The sequence below is a fragment of the Etheostoma spectabile genome, chromosome 8, assembly GCF_008692095.1.
Source record: "Etheostoma spectabile isolate EspeVRDwgs_2016 chromosome 8, UIUC_Espe_1.0, whole genome shotgun sequence".
Taxonomy (NCBI): domain Eukaryota; kingdom Metazoa; phylum Chordata; class Actinopteri; order Perciformes; family Percidae; genus Etheostoma; species Etheostoma spectabile.
In genome coordinates, this window is record NC_045740.1 from 569918 (window position 1) to 585086 (window position 15169).

Below are 15169 nucleotides of genomic sequence, written 5' to 3' on the forward strand. Positions count from 1 at the left end.
TTTACTGCTCATGAAGCCCTGAGCCAGTCTTCAAAATCAATATCAGTGCTGACCAATGCTTTTTTTTTATTATTTGTAAAAAAACTACATAAAGTCTGATCCAATTCTGATCCTCACTTCATTGTTGTGAATTGTTGTTGCGTACACCAGCAGAAAAATAAAAACCAAAGCTGTTGCGAGCAGAGCAGCACATTCTTAGTTCTAGTGTCATTTATTGATATCGGTAAATCATGTGTCAGTGATTGGGCACAGCAGCTTTGATTATGCAACAACAAACTACAGACTAACCTCTTTTAACAACATACAGCATGTCATTCACACAATAAAAATGAGCATGGTGCCTGGTATATAAAGAGGTTTTTAGTTGCCAGTTATTAAAGACGTTGGGCTCTGTTCATTTGAATGTGGACCTATTTTCATGCTGATTAATCAGTTTCACCACAAAGATGAATCACTTGAATTGGGATCTTGGTCAAAACATGATAGTGTCATTGTTATGTAAAGTTTTAGTGCGTAACATGTTAATGATGATACATTTTGGCTTGTATCATGTGGACGCGCCGACAGTTTTGTCGTCATTACTTATATTGGTTGTGATCAGGACTAAAGGTCTCAGGTAATTGTGTTAAGTAATGTATGAAATAGAAACTTATTTGTAAGTTATGTAATTTGAAAGACTGTATTCTCCTATACCATCACACCATCTGCCAACCAGCCAAGCATTTAGTTTATTACCTTCATAAAAAAAAAAATTAACCTATTCAGCAGAGTAAGTCACTCATCTTTGTAAACAAGTCAACATGGGAGCCAATAAAGGCTGCCCTTAGAGAGGAGTTTTATTTAGTGTTTTTCAGACGACTACATCTGTTTTATTATAGCCTGATGTAATTATGCCCCATTTAACTGAGCCCTCAGTGTAACACTGCTTTCTTTCATTAAACACACACACAGTTGCCTGATCATAAGAGGCAGCTATATAAGCAGCTCTCGCAGGGTGCTGCTGTGCCTGACCTCAGCAGAAATGTTAGAATCAAATGATCGGTTATTGCCCGACACCACAGATGGACTTTTCATAACAAGTCGGTTTCTTGGTTTCCAATTTAATGTCAGGTCAGGTTTTATTTTAGGGAGATGTGAGAGGAGACACTTGACTGAGTTTGATCCATCTTTTTCAGAGACTACAATGAGAAAGACGAGATAAAAGGTCTGATCCAGGAGCAGCTCAACTCCTTGTCTAAGTGAGTTATTCCCCCTTCTTTTTTTTGATTAACAGAGATATCACACTTTTTAATGGTAATGGATACTGATGATTTTGTTTTTTGATTGATTTTCTTTATTTTCCACGTCACGCACACAAAGAGCCTAACCCTCATGGGTTTACAAGACACTAAAAGTGCAGTTGCATTGGTCAAACATTTCATTTAATTACAAAGTAATGATTTCCTGTAAATTTTCCTGAAGTTTTTCCTGAGTTTTTCCTACACTTTTTCATACACTTTTTCATACATTCACTCAAAAGTAATCAACATAAATGAATGTCATTTAACTTAAATATAGTACATCCCTTATGTCCTCATAGACAAGAAAGTTAATTAAAAAATGAACATCAATTTCATTGAGGCATTAAACCTGCTGCTCTCTAGGGCTAATGGTAATGAAACTCAGGGTAAATCCACACAAAGGGATCTTTGTCTGTGCGCCCTGATAGCTTAGTTGGTAGAGCGGGCGCCCATTTATAGAGGTTTACTCCTCAACGCAGCGGGCCCGGGTTTGACTCGGACCTGCGGCCCTTTGCTGCAAGTCATTCGCCTCTCCTTCCCCTTTCACTTCTTCAGCTGTCCTGTCATTAAAGGCTTAAAATAAAAGAAAGATCTTTCTCTTTTGTCAAATTATACTTAAGTTCCACACTGTAGCTATTCTCTTTGGGACAATGCGTTCATCATTTTTATTTATACTATATATCAGCAGACCAATGTTCTTCATACATGAGAAACATTTTGCTTAGGAAATTAAATAAATTAAATATCCTTTTAGTGGGTGTCTCATTTGCATTTGACATTTTGGTCTGATGTTTGGAGATTCCCCTACCGTATCGCCACTAATGGTCAAAGTAAAGGGGAAGTAAATGTATGGATTTCCAAAAAAGATCCATAATGCACAGTGTTAAAACTTGTGTGTTCACAGAAACCCTAAACACCAGAAGCATAGCTGCACAGGACTCACACAGATTATGGAGTTGTATATAAGTATGGAGTCCCAGATCACCCAATGTTGAACTGGTTCCGATCCCAGCGCTGTACCCTCTGACTGAACTAGCACACTGACAGCTTATCGTCCAGCGTCAAGCCAAGATACATGTACTGATCAGGATATGACAGCCCTATTGAACCAAAGCTAACAACTGAACTTCCCTCCGGTGATGATTTTACACACTGTAGCTCAAGATAAAATATTTGATATTATTGTCACGATGCAAACGGCAACAATCAGACGTGTATGTCTGTGTGCATGAGTCCCAGGGTCCTTTGTGTTTAAACAGCGGGCCCAAAGAGCATGTCGTCTGCGGGTTGACAGATAAAAGGAATCTCCTTTAACAGCCGCACTGGACCTGATGTGTTTGAGTGTGTAATTGGCTCTCGCTGTGTTCTGATTGTCTGTCCCTGATTGGCTCCCCAGCGATATGAAGAGTGTGCTGCAGGACCCGGAGCTCAGCCTGCTGCAGCGTTGCCTTCTGGTCTCACGGTGAGTTACAACTCAGCATTCTCTGAGTTACTGCTGTTTGTGTTCTGCACTGATTGTACTGTGTCCGTGGGGGTTTACTGGTACCCCAGCGTGATTATGTATTATGTTGTTAACATTCAGAAAGTGCACCTATGTCAAGACTCGTGAAGTACTGAGTTTCTCTGAGCAGTAAAATACTAAGTAGCAGACAAAACAGCTGCTATTCTTGAAGTTGGATGTCCTCTATCATAATAATGTAACTGCAAGCACAAAACACACTCGTTAAACAAGTCTTTCACTCCATGTGTTTGCTTCTGCTAATGTATCCCTGTCTGTCTGTGTGAATGTTAAGTTTAGGCAGTAGAGTGGTTCTATTTGTTACAATTATCTTAAGCATAATTGGGTTTGCAATCAAGCTACTACTGATTGACTGGGACATAATTAAACCGAGCAAGACATAATTAAATGGATCGGAAGTGATAAGCCTGCATAGCAGAAATCTGTACATTATGGTATACATTTAAGCTTTCATACCTGTTCTTTTTTGGAATATCAATATAAAATTGTAACATGTTACTTATTTAGTTTACATTTTGCTTCATTCAGAATATGTAATGTACTTGGGAAAGATAACCAAGGTGATGCAATATTACGAGGCATTTGTTTTTAAAACTGTCAAATGATCTGCCTGAATAGCGGGATTCATTTTTGCTGTAACTGTACAAGCTGTGATTCTGTATTTCCACCAAAAAGCGTGATGTGAGAGCTGGTGTCAGCATCTCTGATCTCATCTCTGCTCCAGTTCTCATTTCCCTCGAGCATCTGACAAATCTATAACAGCCAGTCTGAGTGGAAATGCAATATCTCCCCCTCGTTTCTTTCCTGTTATTAAAGCAATGATTTACCTGGAAAGACCCTTTCGCCATGCCAAATACTATAACAGTGCTCACCACGAGGGCTCATGATGTCTCTCCATCCGGCACATTTGCCAAGTTTTCATGCCATTGTTAATGTGGCAAGGTAACCTAGCAACAGCGGTGGGCCTGTGCAGATATGTTTTAAGGAGGCCGAGGGAAGTAAAGGGAAGAAAAGAAAAAAGGAGGATGTAGAGGGGGTGGAGGGGAGCTGAAAGAGCGAGGCGTGGGTGGGAAGATACAGAAACTATGGTCATTAGTGAGAAAACTACTCGAAGAACCAGGTTCAGACTGCACAACTTGGCTAACTTCTCCAAAGAGAACATTATCCACTCTGGGTCCAGCTGATGCGTTGTTGTGGTAAACCGCAGGCTGTTCGGGGATGAGTCGGACCTTCACTTCTGGACAGTGGCGTCCCACTACCTCCAGTCGTTTGCCCAGGCTCGTCAGCTAGGTGTGTCCACTGCAGAGGGTCAGGCCAAAAGCGAAGGAGCCCAGATGTCGCCTCCGAACCACCTGGACATCTGCCACGACGTTCTGTGTGAGAGCTCTTACTTCCAGGTTAGTGGAACAACAAAAGAAGATAAAGCGTTTGCTTACTTTTGTTGCCTTTTTCTGTCTTTAATACACCGAGACAATGGAGACAAATGCCCTGCAGTCAGCATTTCAAAATTCCCGTAGGGGTCATGCAGAGACAGTTCCTATCCTCACTTCAAGACCGCGCTCAATATCCCACAAGGCTGTGCCTTGTCATCCACAGTGAACAACATCGCCCCGGTCACACAGTACATTCTATTATCAATGCCATTGTGTATTTCCTCTGTTGTCTCACTAAGCCCCGGTCTTTAAGGGAAGCATCTCACATCTTTAAGTCCTTTGAGGTCAAATCTATTTTTCACTTCACCCTCACTACATTTAATTTCCCCAACATTTCCTCCAGTGATTCTAGCCCACGGCGGGACACGCTCAATTAAAAAAAACTCTGGTTTGCGCCGTGTCATTGCTCAGGTCATTGCGTCCTGCTGATGATTCTTATAAACAATACCTTGACTGTCCTGTTTTTTTCCCAACTTAAGTTGTTCTTTTTCTAAAGATGTTAGAAAGAGTTGCTTCCGGAAATCCCTGTTAATTGGTCATGTTCTGCTGTGTCTCCCCACATCACTCTCCTGGTCAACATGTCAACATTTGAAAATAGACACCCATCTTTATGTTGCCATATTGAATGCAAATGTTGTTTTGCTAAAAGGTGTATTCTTTTGTTTTTGAAGTTGGATTGAACCCAAGCATGGTTTTTATGTCCAGGTTGCAGAAAAAAAACTGTTGGTGGTACTTAAAAAGTTGGCACACTGTGCAAGTAAAGACAGTTGTTCTTTGGTAGGTCTTTTTCGTCCACAAAGCTGCATCAATATACCCAAGGAAGCAGAGAAGAGGAAAGAAGGTGTATCTTTTCTGATAAAAGACAATTAGCCAGTTAAGAAAATTGTCAAGTAGCTTTTAGTTAGCTTTGAGGATAAAGGTAGCAGAATGTAGGTGGCCTTCTAATTTCCTTAAGTAGATGTCTTGTTTAAAATTCTCAAATAAGCCTGTCCTGTTTTCCTTCTTTTTAAAAAAAAAATGGATTATGTACCATGTTTTTGTGAAAGTTCTACTCCCAGTTAATGAGGGGACACGCAGTGACCACATAGTTAAGACTTTCAAAGTGCTACCCTGACAGTCTGCAACTATTTGAATCCTGTAGTCATAAAAGGGCGTCAGTGGTAGCAGTCTGACTGTAATTACTAATATCCGAGCCCACAGCTGGGACTCACAGAAAAATTCATCATAATAAAGGGCAACAAAAGTAAAGCTGCTCTGTCGGATATAGATACACACACAGACACACAACACATTTTCATCTTATCTTTCCTCTTATTGTATAATCCCCCCCACCCATCCCTCCCTAAATCTCATTTAAAACTCATACTTTGAATATATCTATTGCTGTTTTCATGTTTAATGCCTATCATTTGCTCACTCAAAAAATGAATCTGGTCTCCCATCAGGGAACATGTAATGAAATAATGAGAGAAAAAAGACAGCAATAATGAGTGTGGTAGATAGTGGCACCAGAAACGCTTGGAAAACTCCTGAATATTTTAAAGACTTTATAATTACACTCTCCATCTCTGGGATCTGTATTTCTATAATTGTCCTCCATATCTCTTTTGCTTATCATTACTCTACTTACTAATGTCCAATAATCCATCCATTACTGTCTCTCACCCACACGCATGTACACAGTTTGACTATGGATCTATGGAAGCAGTATGTAAAAAAAAAAAAAACACACAAATAATGTAACTTGTGGCTCAACCTGTACTTTGTGGCTCAACAGAAGTTCCAGTTGGATCGAGTTCACCTGCAGGAGGTGAAGCGCTCCAGTTATGACCACACAAAGAAATGTGCTGACCAGCTCCTCCTGCTGGGTCAGGTACGTATTGCACACAGTCATGTCTTGTAGGGTGGCTACAGATACATGCAGTACATGTTGCATTCATATTAGTCTATATCCACGACGTTCCACTTCTGGGATTGCTCTGTTGCTGCTGGAAATTCCGCTTTCTTCGGGTTGGAAATTTCTGAGGACTATGGTTAAGTGCTCCTAAGATCTCTGTAAACTGATCTGCAGGGTAAATCCAGACAGCTAGCTAGACTACCTGTCCAGTTTGAGTTTTCTGTTGCACGACCAAAACAACCTTTTGAACGTACACACGTTCCACCTAAACAAGTTCCTTCCCGAGGCTTTTTTGCAGTAGGACCATGGCTCTGTCCGGCACTTAGCGCCTCCCATGACATTAGTGATTGGTTTAAAGAAATACCAATAAACCATAGCACGTTTTTTCTTGCATCACAGAATGCTGTGTGGACTCGCCAGGGACCCTGCGTCTATGGTCTGGCAAAACTAGATTACATTCATATATAAAATAAGATTAACTATATCAACTCATATTTCCTATCTAATTAAATTAGATAAGAGTTCCTGCTCACCTGTTCAGTTTTAGACTTATGCTAGTGGGGCCCTCATAACACACACACGCACTCCACACACAAGTACAGAGACAACACACACACACACACACACACACACACACACGCACACACACACACACACTCTGCCTAGCTGGGCATACATATTGCCAAAATGGTAAATAGATCATATTGGTGCTGTGGAGTCTAATGAAGCAAGATGGACGATAAGTGCTGCCTCTGTCTTCCTTGGCGTCTCAGCCCGAGGGATTGGAGTCACCTCCTTATCCTCTCAGCGTCACCACTCTCCCTTTAATCACAGGCTGCAATCAGCGGGCTGTGTGTTGGTGCTGCAGACAGTCAAAGGCCAGCTTGAGCTCACCCGTGCATCAGCTCAAGCCTTCATCTACACCAGATGAAAAGCACGATAATAAACATAATTTCCCCCTGTTACTCTCATCTTGCTCTGCTCACACACTGGTTACCTGTCTGTTCTGCTGATGCCTTGTTTCTCTTTGCAACCTCAGTCATTACATCCTCGTCTCTTTGTTGTTGCTCTCAGACGGACCGAGCAGTGCAGTTACTGTTGGAGACGAGCGCGGACAACACCAGCTACTACTGTGATTCGCTCAAGGCGTGCCTAGTGACCACCATCACCTCTTCAGGCCCCTCACAGTCCACCATCAAACTAGTGGCCACTAACATGATTGCCAACGGCAAGCTGGCAGGTAGTGTTACTGTATGTCTGAAAGCAGTGAACAACCTTCTCCACTCTTATTTTAAGGAGAATCAGCAGCATTCTCTGTGTGGGTGTCTGCAGCCTTGAAAGGGCCTTAAAAAAATCTTTAAATAATTCATCTATTCTTTAGGCCTTTTACATGAACCAGACACCATACAAATATAAATTGTATAGAGGATTTAAAAATTAATCCACCTGGAAAAAAAAAAAAACTGCATTCTCACCAACCTATAGATTCTTTATAGATTAAAATGTATTGCATAATGAGTGTGGTTTCCGCCAGCAGATTTACAGTTTGTAAAGAACTTTTCACACTGGTGTCCGGGCAGAGTTTGCCACCTTGGTAGCGCTAGGCCATCATCTCGCCAACTCTCATTCGTGTACTATTTCTTCTCTTTTGCTGTCTGTCAGAGGGGGTACAGCTGCTGTGTTTGATTGACAAGGCAGCGGATGCTTGCCGCTACTTGCAGACCTACGGGGAGTGGAACCGTGCTGCCTGGCTGGCTAAGGTAACACAGCATGACGGCGTCCGTCAGCAGGAAACATCAGATACTGTGTAATGTTTGGATACTTTGTGAGTGTCTGGGCATGTGGGTGGTGGGTTGGTGTTATGTGTGTACGTACTGTGTAAATGAGTTATATATACACATATACACTCACGGCCACTTTATTAGGTACCCCATGCTAGTAACGGGTTGGACCCCCTTTTGCCTTCAGAACTGCCTCAATTCTTCGTGGCATAGATTCAACAAGGTGCTGGAAGCATTCCTCAGGGAGTTTGGTCATATTGACATGATGGCATCACACAGTTGCCGCAGATTGGTCGGCTGCACATCCATGATGCGAATCTCGTTCCACCACATCCCAAAGATGCTCTATTGGATTGAGATCTGGTGACTGTGGAGGCCATTTGAGTACAGCGAACTCATTGTCAGTTCAAGAAACCAGTCTGTGATGATTCCAGCTTTATGACATGGAGCATTATCCGCTGAAAGTAGCCATCAGAAGTTGGGTACATTATGGTCATAAAGGGTAGGACATGGTCAGCAACAATACTCAGGTAGGCTGTGGCGTTGCAACGATGCTCAATTGCTACCAAGGGGCCCAAAGAGTGCCAAGAAAATATTCCCCACACCATGACACCACCACCACCAGCCTGAACCGTTGATACAAGGCAGGATGGATCCATGCTTTCACGTTGTAGACGCCAAATTCTGACCCTACCATCCGACTGTCGCAGCAGAAATGAGACTCATCAGACCAGGCAATGTTTTTCCAATCTTCTATTGTCCAATTTCGATGAGCTTGTGCAAATTGTAGTCTCAGTTTCCTGTTCTTAGCTGAAAGGGTGGGCACCCGATGTGGTCTTCTGCTGCTGTAGCCCATCTGCCTCCAAGTTCGACGTACTGTGCGTTCAGAGATGTCTTCTGCCCCCCTTGGTTGTAACGGGTGGTTATTTGAGTCACTGTTGCCCTTCTATCAGCTCGAACCAGTCTGGCCATTCTCCTCTGACCTCTGGCATCAACAAGGCATTTCCGCCACAGAACTGCCGCTCACTGGATGTTTTTTTCTTTTTCGGACCATTCTCTGTAAACCTAGAGATGGTGTGTGCGTGAAAATCCCAGTAGATAGCAGTTTCTGAACTACTCAGACCAGCCCTTCTGGCACCAACAATCATGCCACGTTCAAAGTCACTCAAATCACCTTTCTTCCCATACTGATGCTCGGTTTGAACTGCAGGAGATTCTCTTGACCATGTCTACATGCCTAAAGCACTGAGTTGCCGCCATGTGATTGGCTGCGTGAGGCACTAGTGTTAACGAGCAGTTGGACAGGTGTACCTAATAAAGTGGCCGGTGAGTGTATTTTCTATTGGTAATTGTAAATTGTTGTTTCCTTGCAACTATATTTTAAGTATTTCTTGTGAGCATTATTATGTGGAAAACACATATGTGTGTGTGTGCCTGTGTGTGTGCGTGCGTGTGCATGTGTGTGTGTTTCCAGGTGCGTCTGAACCCAGCAGAGAGCTCAGATGTGCTGAAGCGCTGGGCGGAGCACCTTTGCTCCCCGCAGGTCAACCAGAAGTCCAAAGCCATCATGGTGCTGCTTTCCCTGGGATGCTTTTACAAAGTAGGAGAGATGCTACAAAGGTAAGTGCCAAGATTGATGCTGTTATAAGCCTACTCTATATATTCAGACATTCCCAAAAAAATTGTGCATTTGGCATTGTCTAAGACTGAGGTGTTGAAAAGTTCTATATCTTTGGCGCCTGGTTAGTTCACCTGGTAGAGCCGGGCGCACGTATATAGAGGTCTAGACCTCGATGTAGCTGCCGCAGGTTTGAATCCGACCTGCGGCCCTTTGCTGCATGTCATTCCCCCCCCTCTCCCTATAGCAATAAAGGCCTAAAATGCCCCCATAAAAAGAAAAGTCCTGTCTTGTATTAATTCTATTGACAGAAATACATACATGCAAATAACACAAATAAGATTCCCTTTTAATTTGCACACTTTAATTTTCCCTTTTATTAAATGTATTTTTTTTTCATTTTTGTGTATGCTGTAGGGTATGTAGAGTATGGTATGGTCTGACCCTGTATCTTATTCGCTGTTGGACTACTTGTCCTTCTCCCTGACAGCTTGTGCTCTGGCAGCAAAAGCTCTGGCAGAGAGTTAGAGCAGCATCAGGACGACAGGGCTGCTGTTAGCTTTAGGATCACAGGCATCAAGGCAGGGGTTATGCTGGTTTCTCACAATAGCTCTCACCTCCTTCTGCCTTTTTCTTTCCCTCGTCTCTCCTGGGCAGCATGAGGCACTTTGATCGCGCCGCCCTCTTCATTGAAGCCTGTCTGAAGTACGGAGTGATGGAGGCCAATGACTCTTCCAATATCCTTTTTGAAAACCCATTACTGCACTCTAAGGTCATTTATAATCAGAGATAGCTCCCCTGGTTACTCTGTCCATCTCTGCTACAGATGTGCCCTTGATTGCAGCGAGCTCTTTCACCACGGACAGTTGAAATGCTCCACGAAGCACATCCTCTGACACTTTGATCACAGAGCTCAGTTATGCCCCAGACTCATAAGAGAATTTTTAGATCCTACACTTTAAAAACACACATTGCATACAGGTCAGGATAGAGCATATTGTCCCATGACACAATGGAGATGATCTTCTTAACTCCTCGACAGGGTGAGGACTTAACTCTATGGCTACTGGATAAATCCAGCCAGTCCTTTTTATACACACAACATTTCCAATGTAAGACAATCTAGCAATGTTGTAGAAAATGTGTTATATTACATATTCATTTTTTTCCTTGCGTGTAACGCCACATGTGGCAATTAACAGAAGAAACAAAAAACTCACCCTAAAACAATATTTCATCTAGAAATGTATAATTACTGTGCGTCCACTGAAAGGAAGACACCCCCTTTTGGTTTCCTCATTTGTCAGCACTGGCTTGTAGCCTCTTAGTGAATTATGATGGATGAAGACCAGACCAGGAGCAGATTAATCCTGCACAGGGCCAAGCTATCTTTCAAGAGCTAACAATATCTCATTCTCAGAGTTAGTGAGCATATGACTTAAAAGTATAATATGTAGGATTTTTCTAAAAAAAAACAATGTATAGACTAAGACAAAAGAAATCCCTCTCAATCATCACGTGTTTGTGGTGGTGTCTGGACCTGCAGAGGCCCTGCCCTCTCCCTGTATTTTCTCTTTTCTCCTTATTTTGCTGGTCATTTCTGGCTGTCAGCAAGGAGCCGTTGGGCCCCTCACGTTGGTGTGTAACCCCTAGCGCAGGTTCTACAGCCCGGTCTCATTCTCAATGCTGCCATTTTGTCACCCACCCCTCTGTGTCTCATAGTGAAGCAGAAGGCACCCAGAGGTGACCTCTGCCCTGTGCCGTCAGTCGGTGTGTCTGTTGAACCAACACACACGCACACATGCAGCGACAGGACAAAGCTCAAAGGCGTGGATGTGTTTATGTGTGCTTTGAAACAGTAGTAAAACAATCCAAAATAACTTTTTTATTCTTTCTATTCCTCTGATTCATGGCTTTGTTCTCACATCGCTGCTCACTCTCTTCATTCACTCTCTATCTCGCTCAACCACCGTTTCTTTTTTATGGCTGGGTTTACAAACACCGACCGATAAAAGAAACATATTATACCTTTAATATCCGCTGTTGTACTTTTTTTAGAAATGAAGGTGACAGATTTATTTATAATACAAACATAAACTGGGCCCAGACACTGCAATCTCTAGGCACAGGTGCTAGTGTGTGTCCCCCAACTAATCTATTATTGACAGTAGGGAAAACAAGATTCAGTGTGTGGATGAGAGGCTGGATACAGTCAGTTGCCCGAGCTAAAACTAAGTGATGCAGTCAACGCAACAGCCAAGCAACAAATCCTCCCTTCATAAAGGTCATAAAGACCTTTTTTATGTCAAAGCTGTTTTAGAGAGGTGTTGAATGTTATATACATTTTGAAGGCCGCATTTGGGGTCGAGAAAATGCCACACAAGCACAGGAACATAGACAACTGCCAAAACTTGTATTGCATCTACATGTATGGTACTGCTGACATGGCACAGGCAGGAAAATAGGGTTTAGAGTCTCTAAGAACTGGGGACCGCAAAGGTCACCATATCTAATCCATATTATTTTTCTCCCTAGCCCATTCAGTGACCCTTTTAATTCTGTATGGTATTACCTGCATTCAACATATTTTCAGACTCAGTTATTTAGGTGTTCGTATTTGGACATTTTGATGTAAACATGTTATAATCAGCTCTAATCAGCTTCATTGGTTCAACCCTGGTTACCACTTTCTATAATGGCTACATGTTCCACCTTCTAATTTTTAGGATGTGATAATCTAGTGTGTGGTAGCACACTCCTTAATATGTTTGAGTGATGACAGCTTTCATTGGCCCACTGTGGTTTTTTTTTTTGTCCCATAAAATGTTATCAGTTCTCCTTGACTTGCGTTTGCACATAAACTTATCAAATCTGTATTTTTGGAGTATGCGCGGATGCTGCGCTCCCTGGGCCTGCGGGAAGGCGCCGCGCTGTGGGCGTCCCGGGCCGGCAGCGCCGGGGAGCAGCTGATGGAGGAGCTGTTCCAGGGAGAGGGGAGCGTGCCAGAAGCCATTCCAGGCGAAGAGGGAGTCGAGCTGAGCCGGGTTAGCACTGAGTGACCCCGGAAAGACTGGAGAACGGATGACATACTCTTTGGTACAAATCAAGGGACTGCCGTTCATTCTAACTTCAATAGCGTGACCATTGTGAATTAACCGTGTCGGCATCACAGGGGACATCCCGATCATCGTGAGAAGACAGGAGAGATGAGGAGATTCCTCCATGTGAAGCTGCCGGTCCGTCACTGACGTCTGTGTCTTTAGCGAGTTTGACATTTCTTAATGTTCGGTATGACCAGTGTGTGTTTGTGCACATATGTGTATGCATGTAAGATCCCCAAAAGAAAACACACTTGTCCTGATTCCCCCCCCCCAACAATGGAAGTTGACATTGTTGATAACGGTCTGTGATTGTTAATGGTTGCTTGTTAAGCTTTATTTTGTATCTGTAATAATAACTTTAAAGTATTGTTGTAGCTCGACAGGTTAAATTAGCCTTATTGCTGCTGAGATTAAATGTGGCAGAATGGATTTATCCCAAAATAATGTTCTCTATTCTATTACATTTTGAAAATGCACTGCCCTTATAGAACCCCCCCCCCCCACACACACACACTATTAATCCATGTCTACCTAAAGACTGAATTCCAAAATATTAGTTTTTTTGCACTCTTGATTTAACCAAAAACACGGCATCATTTGAATGATAACTTTGATTATTTTTTTTATTTTTTTTTACGTTCCTTGTAACAGAGACACAATATTGCTCTAGACAGAGACATAACAGGCCGCTGTATATACACAGCAGGTGGTGCTGGGTAATCGACTCACCAAAGCCTGCTGCTGCACCAACCTCTGCAGCTGTGACTGTTGGACGCCAGGTCACTCTGACTTATTAGACACTTATTAGTATATTATCTCATCTCCCAGAGCACAGAGGGGAGAGGAATCGGACTGCCGCCACCTCAGTGATACCATTTAATTCGCTTGTGTAGAGTTTAGTTGAAGAGATGCTGGGTAATCCATTCCGGCCAAATGGAATTTTAAATTTTCTACTTTTACGAAGACTTGAGAGGATAGTTTTCTCTCTGTATTCTTTGATGTGTGTATAATGAGGTTGTTCTCTGGTGTTTGCGTATTACAGGAAGAGCTGTCAAAATGTGTTGTAACTCATTTTAATCAGACCTCTGAAGGAGGCTTTACACACAAACAATAATCTGTGCTGCTCCCTCTGTTGCCCATCACAATCACAGTTTAGCAAACGGATTAGACCTGCTGCCTCATCTCCTCTGCTCTGCTTTTGCCTCATGTTGTCATAGAGAACTACCTACTGATCATCAAAATCATCTGCATGACAATGCAAAGCCTTTAGTGATTGTGTGTTTAATGACCTTGTAACGTGTTCAATGGTCCTGAAACGAGACCGTAACTCCATCCCCGGGACCTTTTATAAGTGTGTTATTGTGTTTCATAAACACGTCAGTGCTGGTTCTCTTGTTGTTACAGTTAACCCCAGGCAGTGTCACTATGGCAACCCAGGCCTCTTTCAGTGGGGGACTACAGGTTCCTGTAGATCCATTTCACATAGCTCCAACAACATACTGTAGGAGTCCCACCACCCAGCAGGTAATCAGCTGTAGTTTACCTGGTGCTGGTTACCAATGGTTACCAATCACGCCACGCAGTGTTGTGGAAGCAACATGTATTGCACTGCGTCTTATGATTAGGCCCCAGTGTGATTAACACTTGCTGCTTTTCTTTGTACTTATGAACAAAAGTTAAGCCTTTTTTCATTGTTGTGTTCATTGTTTGTACAGTGATCCTAATGCTTTATGCTATATAAATATTACAAGAGAAAAAAATAAGATATATGTATATATTGATGGCAATAAAATCAATGTTATTAAATTTATGTTTTCAGTGTGCTGTTTCCCTCTAAAGATGTGGACACAAGAGGGCGCTCTCACCCCTCAACTGGATGCAAAGTGGCTGGCTCTTGTGTTTAGTGAGGAAAAAAACTGTTATTAGCAAGTGCTCTTTGCAATTATCCTCCTTTAATTTCCACCCAGGTAGATTGAATTTGAACATTCGTTCATTTATCAAACTGTCTTAGAAGTGAATTGGTTCTTGAATAAGTCTCCCTTCCGCCCTTAATGACTTCTTTTCTGCTCAGAAGGAGAGCCAACAGCTGGCTTCGGCTCCCCGTCCAGGTCCAACCGTTCTCACTGGGTTTTTTTGCCTCAGATTTATTCATTCTTTTTCTTCTCTCTCTCTCTCTTGCAAGAAAGCAGATCACAAAAGGAAGAAAAACAGCCTGAAACAGAAGGGCACACAAATGAGTTGATTGTGTTCCTTTAATGGTTTAATGAATAACTGCCGGAGAGCCGGTCCAGCCGTTACAGCCAGGTCATCAGTATGCGCCGCCGCACCACAGGATTTCTATTCTGTCCCACTGCTTATTCTTTAGGCTACCACCCAGATAGCCAAATGGCTCTGATAACAACTCCCATCCAGCCATCCTCGCTTGTCACTTCCCTTCTTCACACTATATGTACTTTATCCCTCTTTTTTTCTATCTGTCCTTGCTTTTCTTCCACCTAAAGAAACCAGGCAGAGTCCATGCCAACTCATGTTCTTGCTGG

At 42.6% G+C, this 15169-nt stretch overlaps 1 protein-coding gene across 1 annotated transcript in view; it reads left to right on the forward strand.

The window, feature by feature from the left end:
• Nucleotides 1-14439, forward strand: part of wdr11 (WD repeat domain 11) — a 56106-nt gene extending 41667 nt beyond the window's left edge. Inside the window, exons 21-29 of the mRNA XM_032523654.1 lie at nucleotides 1176-1238; nucleotides 2677-2742; nucleotides 4007-4196; nucleotides 6010-6105; nucleotides 7204-7369; nucleotides 7792-7889; nucleotides 9385-9530; nucleotides 10186-10265; nucleotides 12385-14439. Of these exons, the coding sequence (XP_032379545.1) occupies nucleotides 1176-1238; nucleotides 2677-2742; nucleotides 4007-4196; nucleotides 6010-6105; nucleotides 7204-7369; nucleotides 7792-7889; nucleotides 9385-9530; nucleotides 10186-10265; nucleotides 12385-12587 (1108 nt within the window). The 3' untranslated portion in view covers nucleotides 12588-14439. The remainder of the gene's footprint in view (nucleotides 1-1175; nucleotides 1239-2676; nucleotides 2743-4006; nucleotides 4197-6009; nucleotides 6106-7203; nucleotides 7370-7791; nucleotides 7890-9384; nucleotides 9531-10185; nucleotides 10266-12384) is intronic.
• The last annotated feature ends 730 nt before the right edge of the window (nucleotides 14440-15169 follow it).